The sequence below is a fragment of the Hemibagrus wyckioides genome, linkage group LG11 (genome assembly GCF_019097595.1).
Source record: "Hemibagrus wyckioides isolate EC202008001 linkage group LG11, SWU_Hwy_1.0, whole genome shotgun sequence".
Taxonomy (NCBI): domain Eukaryota; kingdom Metazoa; phylum Chordata; class Actinopteri; order Siluriformes; family Bagridae; genus Hemibagrus; species Hemibagrus wyckioides.
This window is the reverse complement of record NC_080720.1, coordinates 16,578,709-16,593,206: the sequence shown is the minus strand read 5'-3', so window position 1 is coordinate 16,593,206 and position 14,498 is coordinate 16,578,709. Positions and strand designations below refer to the sequence as shown.

At 39.0% G+C, this 14,498-nt stretch overlaps 1 protein-coding gene across 1 annotated transcript; it reads right to left on the bottom strand.

Annotated features, from left to right (window-relative positions):
* Positions 1-9,558: 9,558 nt before the first annotated feature.
* On the bottom strand, positions 9,559-14,400 carry LOC131361984 (cell surface glycoprotein 1-like). The gene is made up of 2 exons (XM_058403650.1): positions 12,087-14,400; positions 9,559-11,001 (listed from the first exon to the last, which is right to left on the bottom strand). The coding sequence occupies exon 2, from the start codon at positions 10,923-10,925 to the stop codon at positions 9,987-9,989; it is 939 nt and encodes a 312-aa protein (XP_058259633.1). The 5' UTR covers positions 10,926-11,001; positions 12,087-14,400; the 3' UTR covers positions 9,559-9,986.
* Positions 14,401-14,498: the final 98 nt, after the last annotated feature.

Sequence of the window (14,498 nt, the reverse complement as noted above, 5' to 3'; positions counted from 1 at the left end):
TATATATATATATATATATATATATATATATATATATATACACTATATTGCCAAAAGTATTCGCTCACCCATCCAAATAATCAGAATCAGGTGTTCCAATCACTTCCATGGCCACAGGTGTATAAAATCAAGCACCTAGGCATGCAGACTGTTTTTACAAACATTTGTGAAAGAATGGGTCGCTCTCAGGAGCTCAGTGAATTCCAGCGTGGAACTGTGATAGGATGCCACCTGTGCAACAAATCCAGTCGTGAAATTTCCTCGCTCCTAAAAATTCCACAGTCAACTGTCAGCTGTATTATAAGAACGTGGAAGTGTTTGGGAACGACAGCAACTCAGCCACGAAGTGGTAGGCCACGTAAACTGATGGAGCAGGGTCAGCGGATGCTGAGGCGCATAGTGCGAAGAGGTCGCCAACTTTCTGCAGAGTCAATCACTACAGACCTCCAAACTTCATGTGGCCTTCAGATTAGCTCAAGAACAGTGTGCAGAGAGCTTCATGGAATGGGTTTCCATGGCCGAGCAGCTGCATCCAAGCCATACATCACCAAGTGCAATGCAAAGCGTCGGATGCAGTGGTGTAAAGCACGCCGCCACTGGACTCTAGAGCAGTGGAGACGCGTTCTCTGGAGTGACGAATCGCGCTTCTCCATCTGGCAATCTGATGGACGAGTCTGGGTTTGGCGGTTGCCAGGAGAACGGTACTTGTCTGACTGCATTGTGCCAAGTGTAAAGTTTGGTGGAGGGGGGATTATGGTGTGGGGTTGTTTTTCAGGAGCTGGGCTTGGCCCCTTAGTTCCAGTGAAAGGAACTCTGAATGCTTCAGCATACCAAGACATTTTGGACAATTCCATGCTCCCAACTTTGTGGGAACAGTTTGGAGCTGGCCCCTTCCTCTTCCAACATGACTGTGCACCAGTGACCAAAGCAAGGTCCATAAAGACATGGATGACAGAGTCTGGTGTGGATGAACTTGACTGGCCTGCACAGAGTCCTGACCTCAACCCAATAGAACACCTTTGGGATGAATTAGAGCGGAGACTGAGAGCCAGGCCTTCTCGTCCAACATCAGTGTGTGACCTCACAAATGCGCCTCTGGAAGAATGGTCAAAAATTCCCATAAACACACTCCTAAACCTTGTGGACAGCCTTCCCAGAAGAGCTGAAGCTGTTATAGCTGCAAAGGGTGGACCGACGTCATGTTGAACCCTATGGATTAGGAATGGGATGTCACTTAAGTTCATATGCGAGTCAAGGCAGGTGAGCGAATACTTTTGGCAATATAGTGTATATATATATATATAGAAAGAAAGAAAGAAAGAAAGAAAGAAAGAAAGAAAGAAAGAAAGAAAGAAAGAAAGAAAGAAAGAAAGAAAGAAAGAAAGAAAGAAAGAAAGAAAGAAAGAAAGAAAGAAAATATATCTGTCATTTAAGATTTAAGGAAGGCGTCTCGAATGTCCAGGCTTTCTAAGAGATTTTTCCAAGTCTTCTTCTCTCAGATGTCCCACAACATTAAGAAAACTATAAATGTTTAATCAGTGTGATGTGCCATTCATTAATAATACAAACTGTAATCACTGGCAAATCATTGTGGTGTACAAGTCATAAAACTCTTCACTTTTGGGTGATAATGCATTACACTACCTGGTCATGGATTATTTTCCTATAACAACAAACACAAAGTACTGCTGTTCCTTATTTAATGTACTCTTAAGTTTTTTCCTTACTTGCCCCATGTGGTAATGTCTCGGTCAAGTCGACAAAATTGTTGTGAAATTGGTGTATGATTCTCCACACCATTCCAAAATAAGACAGATCACTGAGAAGATGAGCTACTGAAGAGCACCTCCTTGTGTTTGGAGCAGAACAGCACAAAGGAGGACAGGAACAGGGGTGTGAGCATGCTGTGGATCAGGGTAATGTAAACTTTTTTGAGCAAGTGCATAAAATGCATGATGAAAGAGAATAAATACAATTTATGTAACCAATGATTATTACACACTATTATTTTTTTAAACAAAAAAAAGAAAAGAAAAAAAAAGAATAAAACAAAGAGTGCAGGTGGGACAAACAACAAATAAAGTGATTGGTTATTACAGACAATGATAATCAGTGATTAGTCATTGGGAACAGAGATGATCCTGAATAATTTAATTATTTTACATTTACATCCAGTCAATTGAATGTATTACTTTTCTCAGTGAACCTTAAATAGTAAAAGTAATACACTGTGTTGCCAAAAGGTGTAGACAACTACCAACCATATAACCATCATAACCATATACGCTTGATTAACATCACATACACTGTACTGCCAAAGGTTTTGGGACTCCCCTCCAAAACTTTGAATTCAGGTGATATTTTCAGGGGTTGGGCTCGGCCACTTAGTTCCAGTGAAAGGAACTCTTAATGCTTCAGCATACAGACATTTTAGAGAATTTCATGCTCCCAACTTTGTGGGAACAATTTGGGGATGACCCCTTCCTGATCCACCATGACTGCACACCAGTGCACAAAGACCTTCTCGTCTAACATCAGTGCCTGACCTCACAAATGCGCTTTTAGAGGAAAGGTCAAAAATTCCCATAAACACACTCCTGAACCTTGTGGAACACCTTCCCAGAAGAGTTGAAGCTGGTATACTTGCAAAGGGCAGGCCAACTCCATTTTACATTCATGTGCATGGAAAGGCAAGCGTCCCATGGTGCATTGGCTGAGAGGAAAGTACAGTATTATTAATTAATATGTAAAATGTTAAACTGTAGTCATAACATAACTCTGTGGTTTGGGAATTGGCATGTATGTTTGTGATGATCAAGTGTCCACATTCTTTTGGCCATATAGTGCATTTTCAGTGACTGGCCATAGTGTGTCACAGATATTCATTTTTGGTTTCATAAAACTACAATATAATTAATTATAAGTACTATTGCATGAGTGTGAATATCAGTATGGCTGTGATTTATCCATATAGACACCACACAGCAGGTTTTCATGGTTTTTAGCCAGTTTATATCAGTATCAGGTTCTCTAAAATGCCTTACATATTTAAAATAATGGCATTTAATAATAAGGTGAAAAAGAAACTACTTATTATTAAGTTGCTTGTCAAAACCTCCTTATGCAAAGCACTTTATAAATGACATAAAACAAAGTAAACATGGCATTACTTAACATGTTCTGTGCCTGTTGGGAGTCAGAAGGCAAACTAATGTCTGCTGATATCTCAGTGTTGTCATACATTTTTTTCACAGATACAGAGGTGTTAGAGTTGTGTCCCAATACCACAGAACACAAAGTGCATGATTAGAAGGTAAAAAACAACAAGTTCTTAAGTGACTTTTGCTTTTATTTGTTTTTTATTTTATTTACAGCATGTACTTTGCCACAACATACTAATGCGTATGTGTCTTTCTTTTTGTTTTTGGAGCTGGAGCGTCTAGGAGTGGTGGGCGGGACACCATGAGCAGTGAGTTCGGCTGCTCTAGGATCTCGTCCCTGCCAGAGATTCCACATTCCTGTGACTGGAGCTCAGATGAGAACGCAGTGCATTGATGGTGCCCTGCAAGCACACAGAAAAGATCAGTTATGCAACCCAATTATGTAGCCTAATCTTCATAAAGGCTGAATTACAAAGTCACTGAATTACAAAGCTATGATTTGTAAGCATTTTTGTTCTCTGACCTGCAGTTTCTGCATGTGCTTCTTGTTCAGGTTCATTTGCTTGATGGCCTCTTGCAAATCAAGTGTTATTCGTTTTATCATCGGTGGTGTTTATGTACTTCTTTAGGTACCACTGCTTCTGCTCAGTCATTCTGGTTTTTACTGCATGCTTCATGCCAGCATACTGCACAAATGCAAATGAAAGAAACTCTGAAATATTACAATTCATTCTACAGAAGTTTTACAAAAGCACTTTTTAAAAGTTATTGCTTTGTGTCCTGTTTTCCATACAGTATGTCACATTCCATACAGTGTCACGGCTATTTTCTGTATTCTGATTTGGCTATAAATGAAGACACTTTGAAATAAAGTATCTTTATTTTGTTGCAGTCAAGTGTGTACTCATAATCCTGTATGGCTTCAATGTATTTTTTCTCATAGCGCTGCATCAAGGCCTGGGTTTCTGCCTTGAGATACTCAATCTCCTGCTGCTGGAGCTTAAAAAGTTGCTCCCTGATAAAACATAACACAATCAAAGCATTGGACACTGTTAGAAGGATGAAAGAAACTAACCAGATACTGATGTTGTAGTAAAGTCACTTGATCTCAAATCAGTGCCAAGACTGTTAAGCAGAATTTATTATTTAGTCACAGGCATGTCTTTGGTAAATGTAGTAGCATATGTTTGTGTACGGTTTCATGTTAATAAAGAAATAATTACTTTTACACAGCCTGTTATACATGTTCATAACGTACAACAAGTTGTTAAATCTAAGCTGAATACAAAGACATGTATGAGTGTCATGAAAAAACTGTCCTTGCTTGAAAGAGCTTAGACTATTTTAACTTTGTCCAGTTTACATGGTGTACAGTTCTGCACAGCAATAGTCCATGTCTTGCACAGACTTTTCTGCGTAAGACATAGTTTACCAGACAAAATGGCGGCGAACGAATGTCTGACTGACAAAGTAGTGGACTGTAACGCTTTCGGTGGTACACAGGGGTCAGCATGGGCACCCTGACTGGTCTGCGGTTATGCAGCCCCATACACAACAAACTGTGATGCACTGTGTATTCTTACACCTTTCTATCAGAACCAGCATGAACTTCTTCAGCAATTTGAGGAACAGTAGCTCGTCTGTTAGATCGGATCACACGGGCCAGCCTTCACTCCCCACATGCATCCATGACCCTGTCGCTGGTTCACCACTAATGCTTCCTTGGACTATTTTTGATCGATACTGACCACTGCAGACAGTCAACTTCATAATACTACGTGGATAACCTTCAAGCCTCCCTGATCAATTATATTTATCACTGATTGATAAATACACTATTTATCAACCACTGGCTACCACTGGTTGTAGTGAATATTGTGTGTGAATAGAACAGTTTGCTACAATATTAACTGTGGCTAATTACTAGAACTGAATAAATTATCCTGGAGGTAATTAATTTGTACATGTTACTCCTGGTCCACAGAGGGCAACATCCTTCCTGCTCATCCATTTTAGTCTGCTCATCTGAGTCTCCTGCAATTTCAAAGGACATTATTTACATTTACATTATTTACTGTCCAGTGTCACTCAAATGAGGATGGGTTTCCTTCTGAGTTCTTCTCAAGGTTTCTTCCTCATATCATCTCAGGGAGTTTTTCCTTGCCACCTTCAGGCTTGCTCATTAGGGATAAAATAGTATCTTAACTTTAAACTTTATTTTTTTTTTCTCTGTTTCTATACTTCTGTAAAGCTATTTCTATTTCCATCTATTTATATATATAAATGGTTAATTATAGTTATCATTAGCCCAATGATAGCTAGCTTGTTAGTAAATCTGACCACTGGCTTTAGTTACACCATATAATATAATCCTGCAATTTCTTCCTCTTCCTCACCATCTTCTTGTATATCAGGTTCAGATTCACCCTCATCTCTCTCATCATGTGACAGATCTAAGTCTCCCTTAACTATTTTCTAAAGAATCATCTCTGTTTCGGCTCTTTCTTCTACAACATAGTGTCATTAAGTACATTAAGACTGATATTCATAAAATTGATGTTCATAAAAAAAGTGAAACACAGACTAAAAATAAATGTATTATTCCAGGCATTTTAACAACCAAGAACATATGTGCTGATAATATTAAAAACAATAATATTAAAAAATAAACCTTTCCTTTCTTCTTTCCATGAAATGTGCTTGTTCTTAGGCTAGCTATTTTAGATGCTGTCTTAAAGGCTATTACAAACCTACAAGATGACATCACCATAGTGATTCTACTTGCACCTTTCTGCATTCTGGACATTTACATATTTTTTGGGATTGTGGGAAGAGGAGCGTCACTATTCCTCTCAGCAGTCCTGATTATCTGTTATATTTTCCAATCTGATTTGGTGACTAAGTAGAGTATGGAACCGACTCAGTGACAGCTGAGGAAAACTGTGTTTGCAGCTCACATGGCTGGTTGAACTTCCTCATCTGGCAAAGAAAGAACAACATCTGGCGGACCTTTTTCACAATGTGTGCCTCGCACTTCAGGTTCTGAGAAATGGTAGAGCCTCAGGAATCTGAACTACTTTACTGTAGCCTCAGTGCTGTCCAGAATATTTGTGGAGACTATCACACCGTCACAGAACTGCCGTTGCATCTGTCAGCATGCGACAGCAAGCAATTAGTGTCTATAATGAAGTCAGGAACTAATAGGTCACACTGACTTATTAGATCCTCAAGAGATCTTGGTTGCTGTTGTAGAAAGGACACTATTTACATTTACATTACTTATTGTCCAGTGTCACTCAAATGAGGACGGGTTTCCTTTTGAGCCTGAGTTCTTCTCAAGGTTTCTTCCTCATATCATCTGATGGAGTTTTTCCTTGCTCATTAGGGATAAAATAGGAATAAAATAGTATCTTAACTTTAAACTTCATATTTATATTTTTTTCCCTGTTTCTATACTTCTGTAAAGCTATATATATATATATATGGTTAATTATAGTTATCATTAGCCCAATGATAGCTAGCTTGTTAGTAAATCTGACCACTGGCTTTAGTTACACCATATAATATAATAATAAACTAATATTTAATATTTATAATAGAATAATATAATATAATTTATTCTTATATTAGCTAACTTGCTAGCAAATTGTTTGAACTGTATAACGGTTAGCTTGCTTGTCATATGTGTTACAGGGCGTTGACTGTCTCTGCAAATTGCTGCTTGGTGTAGTATCAAGGTTCCTCTAGGCTTCCATCTCCAAGTCATAGCTTCTAAAAGTCATGTTTTTTTTTCTATTTGCAAGTAAATGAAACTTTGCATGCAATGTACTTTGTGGAACAATCTATGATATTTTTTGTATAAACTATTATATTCTCTGTGTATATATTCTGATTATATCTAAAAGATGTGAAAGGATTAATGTTGGCTGTTATCAATGCCATATTCATTTATATAGGAGGAGTTGAAAAGACAGATTCTCAATCTCCTGCTGCTGGAGCTTAAAAAGTTGCTCCCTGATAAAACATAACACAATCAAAGCATTGGACACTGTTAGAAGGGTGAAAGAAACTAACCAGATACTGATGTTGTAGTAAAGTCACTTGATCTCAAATCAGTGCCAAGACTCAGTTAAGCAGAATTTATTATTTAGTCACAGGCATGTCTTTGTTAAATGTAGTAGCATATGTTTGTGTACAGTTTCATGTTAATAAAGAAATAATTACTTTTACACAGCCTGTTATACATGTTCATAATGTACAACAAGTTTAAATCTAAGCTGAATACAAAGACATGGATGAGTGTCATGAGTTTGTACTTATTCAGTAGTCCAGTGCAACATCACTGATATATACAACATATGTAATATACATGGCATGCAATATAAGAGAAATAAATAAGTGAAAAGCATGTTTGTGAATGGAAAAGATGTCTGTATACCTCTCTGTGTTGTACTCAGTACTGAGCTCCTTAGCACTGGTGTTCCAGTGTGACTCCAGTGCTGCCAGTCTGCTTTTCTGAAGCTCCAGCAGATGATCCAGAGACTGGAGATGAGCTCCGTGAGTCAGTGCTTCACACAGATCAGACACCAATAACTGCAACATTTACACACCCGTTAGATTTAATGATTCTGATGAATCACTGAATTATAAATTAGTCGCATCAGACACCTGAGACATTACTGGTCTGTGAAAAATATATATCTGTGTACTCCATTTACAGCAGACATAAATACAGGAACCATATTCTGCAGTGGCTATAGAGTGTGAACTTCTCTCACAATGAACCTGATATTAGCTTTTAGAATAAAAAAAAAAATAAATATATATATATATTTATATATATAATTATATTAAATCTTTAACAGCACTGTCACACTGGATAACAGACACAACAACTGCAGTCCAAAATTAAACAAGTCCAAAATGTATTAAAAAATCCAACAGACAGATATGAAGAAGATAAAGCAATTTTACTATCCACTATCCCCTGGTGTGCAGGCACACTGGTCAGCCTCAGGGTCAGGAGTCAGGACGATGAGGGTGGAAGGAAAATAGTATAATTAATATCAGGAGGTTTATGAAGTTTTATTTCATTCAGAGTTAAATTAGACAGAATATGTTTGTAACAGGTCTTAGTGACATGTGTTCTGAATAAGTGTGACACTCTCATAGGTTTAACCAGAACTGAGGAGACAAGAGGCAGATATCAGACATTTACATTTACGTTTCTGGCATTTAGCAGATGCCCTTATCCAGAGAGACTTACATATTATCTTATTTTATACAACTGAGTAATTGAGGGTTGAGGGCCTTGTGGTGGATCTGGGATTGGAACTCACAACCTTCTGATTTTATTTAGCTTTCAGTGATTCATCTCAGTACACACACACACACACACACACACACACACTCACTGTCTCTCTCTGACAGCATTTCACACAGTAACATGGCTGTTGTTTTAGAAAAATACTGATATGTAATACAGCAATACTCTACTCTTTTTACTGTGTAATTATATGAGAAACAAATGAGAAATGTTTATGATGTGTTATAAAAAAAAGACACTTGAGACATGTGTGAATTGAACCAAAAAATAATTTATTAACTATTTATAAGCAATGACAAACTGTACACTTATTACGGTCTGTGTACTTTTTGGTATTTGAAGTTTCTTTTGATAAACAGAAACAAAAAAACGAAAATGAAATTGTTTTTTAATTATGTGATGAAAATGTCAGACACCTTTTTAAAATTAGTCTTGATTTTCTTTCCTCATTTATACTTTAACTAAAGAAAGTTCTATAGCATAGAAATGGAAAAACAGCTGCATTTTCTTTGTCTAAAACCGGCCGTATCTCTTCTTCTGTCATTTGTGGAAAAAATACCGCGAAAATACCGCTTCCGTGTGTCTGTATAACTAACTTCACCACGGTAGAACACTGCACGCTGCCACAAATGACAGAAGAAGAGATACGGCCGGTTTTAGACAAAGAAAATGCAGCTGTTTTCCGTTTCTATGATATAGAACTTTCTTTATTTAAAGTATAAATGAGAAAAGAAAATCAAGTCAAATTTTAAAAAGGTGTCTGACATTTTCATCACATAATTAAAAAACAATTTCATTTTCGTTTTTTTGTTTCTGTTTCATAAAAAGAAACTTCAAATACCAAAAAGTACACAGACCTATTACAAATATTAATATTTTATACACTATTTTACATTTTATAACGCAACACTACATTTGTATAACTTAATATTAAAATCTAAATCTTAAAAATGTAATATTTACATATTTACAACAATGCATGATTCTACAACAATACAATTTCTATTTATTTATTAATAATTTTAAATATATATAATATATTATATATAAATATATAAATAAACAGTAATATTATAAAAATCCTATACATTTAACACAAACTAAATACAAATGCAAAATACAAAAGAAACAACAGATGCTCACCACCCCACATGTTTAAAATGCTGAAATCTCTCTCTGAAAAAAACACTAATGCTGAAATCTAGGGGTGAAATACTTACCATACATACTTACCACAGATACGTACCATACATCATGGATATGAGGTGATGAACATGAGGTGATGACTGAGCTTTTGAACTTACAGCTCTCCCATGTAAATAGAAACCCAGTGAACGGGGAATCGGACGATCCTCCTGATGAAACCCAGCTACCCATCCTGATCCACATGCTGCCGTCTACTCGGAGGGGCTTCTTGATCATCCTCTTCGTCCCTCCTCCTCCTTATGCCCTGGCGTGGGACAGGAACATACTGCTGACCAGCCACAATGTGGTGGGGGTTAATCTGGACATGAGGCTGGGGCAGAGGAACTGTGAAACGCTGTGGATTCCCTGAAGGTGATGGCCTCCTCAATGGGGATGGTTGCATTACTAGGGATGGATTCATCACAGAGGAAGGGTTTGTGCAAGGGGATGGTCTCCTCCATACAGGAGAGAGGCCTCTCATAGGTGGAGATGGGCTCCCCACAGGTGGTGGGATCCATACAGGTGGTGGGTTCCATAGAGGAGAGAGGCTCCCCACAGGTGGTGGGATCCATACAGGAGAGAGGCCTCTCATAGGTGGGGATGGGCTCCCCACAGGTGGTGGGATCCATACAGGAGAGAGGCCTCTCATAGGTGGGGATGGGCTCGTCACAGGTGGTGGGATCCATAAAGGAGAGAGGCCTCTCATAGGTGGGGATGGGCTCCCCACAGGTGGTGGGATCCATACAGGTGATGGGATCCATAGAGGAGAGAGGCTCCCCACAGATGGTGGGATCCATACAGGAGAGAGGCCTCTCATAGGTGTGGATGGGCTCCTCACAGGTGGTGGGATCCATACAGGACAGAGGCCTCTCATAGGTGTGGATGGGCTCCTCACAGGTGGTGGGATCCATACAGGAGAGAGGCCTCTCATAGGTGGGGATGGGCTCCTCACAGGTGGCGGGATCCATAAAGGAGAGAGGCCTCTCATAGGTGGGGATGGGCTCGTCACAGGTGGTGGGGTCCATACAGGAGAGAGGCCTCTCATAGGTGGGGATGGGCTCGTCACAGGTGGTGGGGTCCATACAGGAGAGAGGCCTCTCATAGGTGGGGATGGGCTCCTCACAGGTGGTGGGGTCCATACATGAGAGAGGCCTCTCATAGGAGGGGATGGGCTCCTCACAGGTGGTGGGGTCCATACGGAAAAGGGACCTCTCATAGGTGGGGCTGGGCTCCCCACAGGTGGTGGGATCCATACAGGAGAGTGGCTTCTCATAGGCCAGTTGTCATCGTCCTCATCCTCCGGAAACACAAACGTCTCCCTCTGTGTCCCTGTGTCAAACAAGATGAACAGACAATGAGGCACATTTAAAAACATCTCATAAAACGAAGCAGAAACACTTTTTAATAGCACTGTGTATGTTTTGTAAAGCAGGAAAACCTCCCTATCAAAACAAGACATACTTACACAAGTTATATTACTGTAATCTTCCTATAACAGTGCAGAAAAACTCAGTATTTATATTCTGCATTTATAGGAGTTACTTACGCTATCACGGCTTCACTGTTAGTCACACTGGTCACTTATCTCAATGCTCAAAAGTATCTTCCCCAAAACAATGCAGATTAAACTACATTTCTATTACAGTGTGTTTCTTTATCATTTCCTTACTCCAATGCTTCACATCCCCTTTGAATCCATTTGTGTCTCCTCTAAAAAATTCGCCCTTTATTGTAAATGACACTACTCCTAACTATTTTATTCATTACAGCTATAAACAAATCCTTGCTGAACAGAAGTGAAACAGACAGCTTGATATTTTTGCCTAAGCTGCCCTCTGCATTAGCTCCATTTATTTCTAGCGATTGGTTTTGTTCAGCTAGCTGCCTTTCCTCACAGCCCCTTCCTCTCTCCGCTTTAACAACTCGACAAACACGGACAATGAAAAATCGTTCAAATAATAAAATAGATTATGTTATTGTAAACATTTTAACTTGTTTTATTCACTCTTTAAAAAAACTATGAACACTGAAAAACAATTACTTAGCTACATGCTAACTAGCCGTCTAGCTAATCTTTGCTAATACTCTTCGGCTTGTCTTAGTAAACTTTAATAAGCGTTAAATAAACATTACGACTTTATAAAAAAAAGTTGATTTTAACATATCTGAAAACATTAACACTGTTTATTTCTTCCCTGCTCGTTTCACCGGAGTCTGCCGCTTTGTCCGCTAGCTTTAGCATACCGTAATGATCGTGTCCGTAAAGAGATTAGCCAAATATCGATTAGCCGAACAGATTTTCTCCAAATCATCTAACCAAATAAAACGATATTCCGATTGCGGTTTTTTTTGTAATACCGCGGTGTTTAAAAGACTTTATACTTAAGAGAAAAAGAGAAAAGTCAGTAACTGACCGGTCCAGGGGTTGTCCAGTCCGCTCCATCCGGGCTCGGGCTCCACATCCTGGTGCTGCTGAAGCGCGGTTCCTCCTCTGAAGTTCATCATCACTGTTGTAGAGTCGGTGTAGGAGTCAGGTCCAGTAACGGAGTTAGAAGAAATCCCAAACAGGCGTGTAGAAAAATCACAAAGCAAAGGATAAGCCAAGTCTTGCGATCTTCTCAACCTCAACACCTTACTGTTTAAAAGGAAACACAGTTTAAACACAAACATTACGTCAAGTGTTCTGCGTCACTGCGCAGTGCGCATGCGCAGTGATTCCCCTCACCCTAAAAAAACATGGCCGTCTATCTCTAAAATATATATATATACAGTGTAAAAAGAAAAGGTTTTTTTTTCACTTAAATGGTTCGGATCATCAGTTTTATTATACAAAGATAATTATGCGAGTAAATACAAAATGCAGTTTCTAAATTATGATATCATTTATTAAGGGTAAAAAACTGTCCAAACCTGCCTGGCCCTATGTGAAAAAGTAATTGCCCCCAAAACCTAATAACCTGTTTGTGGCCCCTTCGGCAGGAACAACTGCAATCAAGCATAAGCAATAACTGGCAATGAGTCTTTCACATCACTCTGGAGGAAATTTGCTTCACTCTTCTTTCCAGAATTGTTTTAAATTGTTTTAATTCAGCCACATTGGAGGGTTTCTAGCATGAACAGTCTGTTTAAAGTGATGCCACAGAATCTCAATCGGATTTAAGTCTGGACTTTAACTAGGTAGCTAACTCCAAAACATAATTTTTTTTTAGCCATTCAGAGGTGGACTTGCTGGTGTGTTTCGGATCACTGTCATTTTTCTAGCAGCATTCCCTACTGTATGTCTACATGCAGATATAAGCAAAGGATGACATACTGCTCTCTGCGTCACTCTCTCATGCATACACACTCTCACACTGTGTCTTCACACTTACTCTGTGTCTTCTTGCCCTGGTTCAATATAGACAACCAACCCCACATTTAAAACACATGTTCGTATGTCTGTCACACAGCAGATGGACACTGATTATAAACTAATCCGTAGGTACAAACTCCAGTCCTGAAAGGCCAGCATCCAGTTTGGTGATTTTCCTGCTTTAACTCGCATTTTAAACCCAGAAATGCAACTGATGCATTAAAGAAGGTGTGCTTGGATGCTGGCTCTGCTGGCCCACAGTGGATCACTAGAGTAAACACAGTTGTTCAGTTTCTCATCAGTTAATTAACAAGTTTCTCCCTAAATTCCTCTTGCCTAATGAATTTTTTATTGAATTAACTGATCATAACTGAGAGTGATACTGCTGAGCCTGTTATAAACTGATATCTACTGATTTCCTTAGTTAATTCATGTTTAACAATTAGTTGCATATCATACGGGTATATTTCAGTCTAGTTGTGTTTATACACTGTATTTCCAAAGGTTTTGGGACACCCCTCCAAATCATTGAATTCAGGTATTCTAATCACTTCCATGGCCACAGGTGTATAAAATCAAGCACCTAGGCATGCAGACTGCTTCTCCAAACATTTGTGAAAGAATGTTTCGTTAAGACATTCTGGACAATTTCATTCTCCCAACTTTGTGGGAACAGTTTGGGGATGACCCCTTCCTGTTCCAACATGACTGTACACCAGTGCACAAAGCAAGGTCCATAAAGACATGGATGAGTGAGTTGGTGTGGAGGAACTTGACTGGCCTGCAAAGAGTCCTGACCTCAACCCAATAGAACACCTTTGGGATGAATTAGAGCAGAAACTATGAGCTATAGCTTCTTGTCCAACATCAGTGCCTGACCTCACAAATGCACTTCTAGTGGAATGGTCAAACATTCCCATAAACACGCTCCTAAACCTTGTGGAAAGCCTTCCTAGAAGAGTTGAAGCTGTTATAGCTGCAAAGGGCGGGCCAAATCCATATTAAAACCTACGGATTAAGAATGGGATGTCATTAAAATTCATGTCCATGTAAAGGCAGATGTCCCAAAACTTTTGGCAATGTAGTGTATTTACCATGATCAGAACAAGACAGATGACCTTTAAAGTCTTTTCATGTTTCATCATAAAATTGACATAATAAAGCCTCCAAAGGTCAGAATGCACAAACCCATGTGTATAAATCACACCAAAATATGAACAATAAGATCATAGAGGTCATCAGAGTGAAGTAGTTTGAAACAGAATTTCACCAGCTGATGGAGGGATCTGTAACCATTCAGGGTGAACTGGAGGCACAGTGGTGAGACATGTTTTCCATCAAGGGGTTTAGAAAGAACTTCATCATCTTCAGACAGAATTTCACCTTCATCATCCTCTGTGGTATTACATCTATCTTGACTATCTATAAAAACATACAGAATGTAAGTTTCCAGTGCCAATGAAAGCACAGCAAA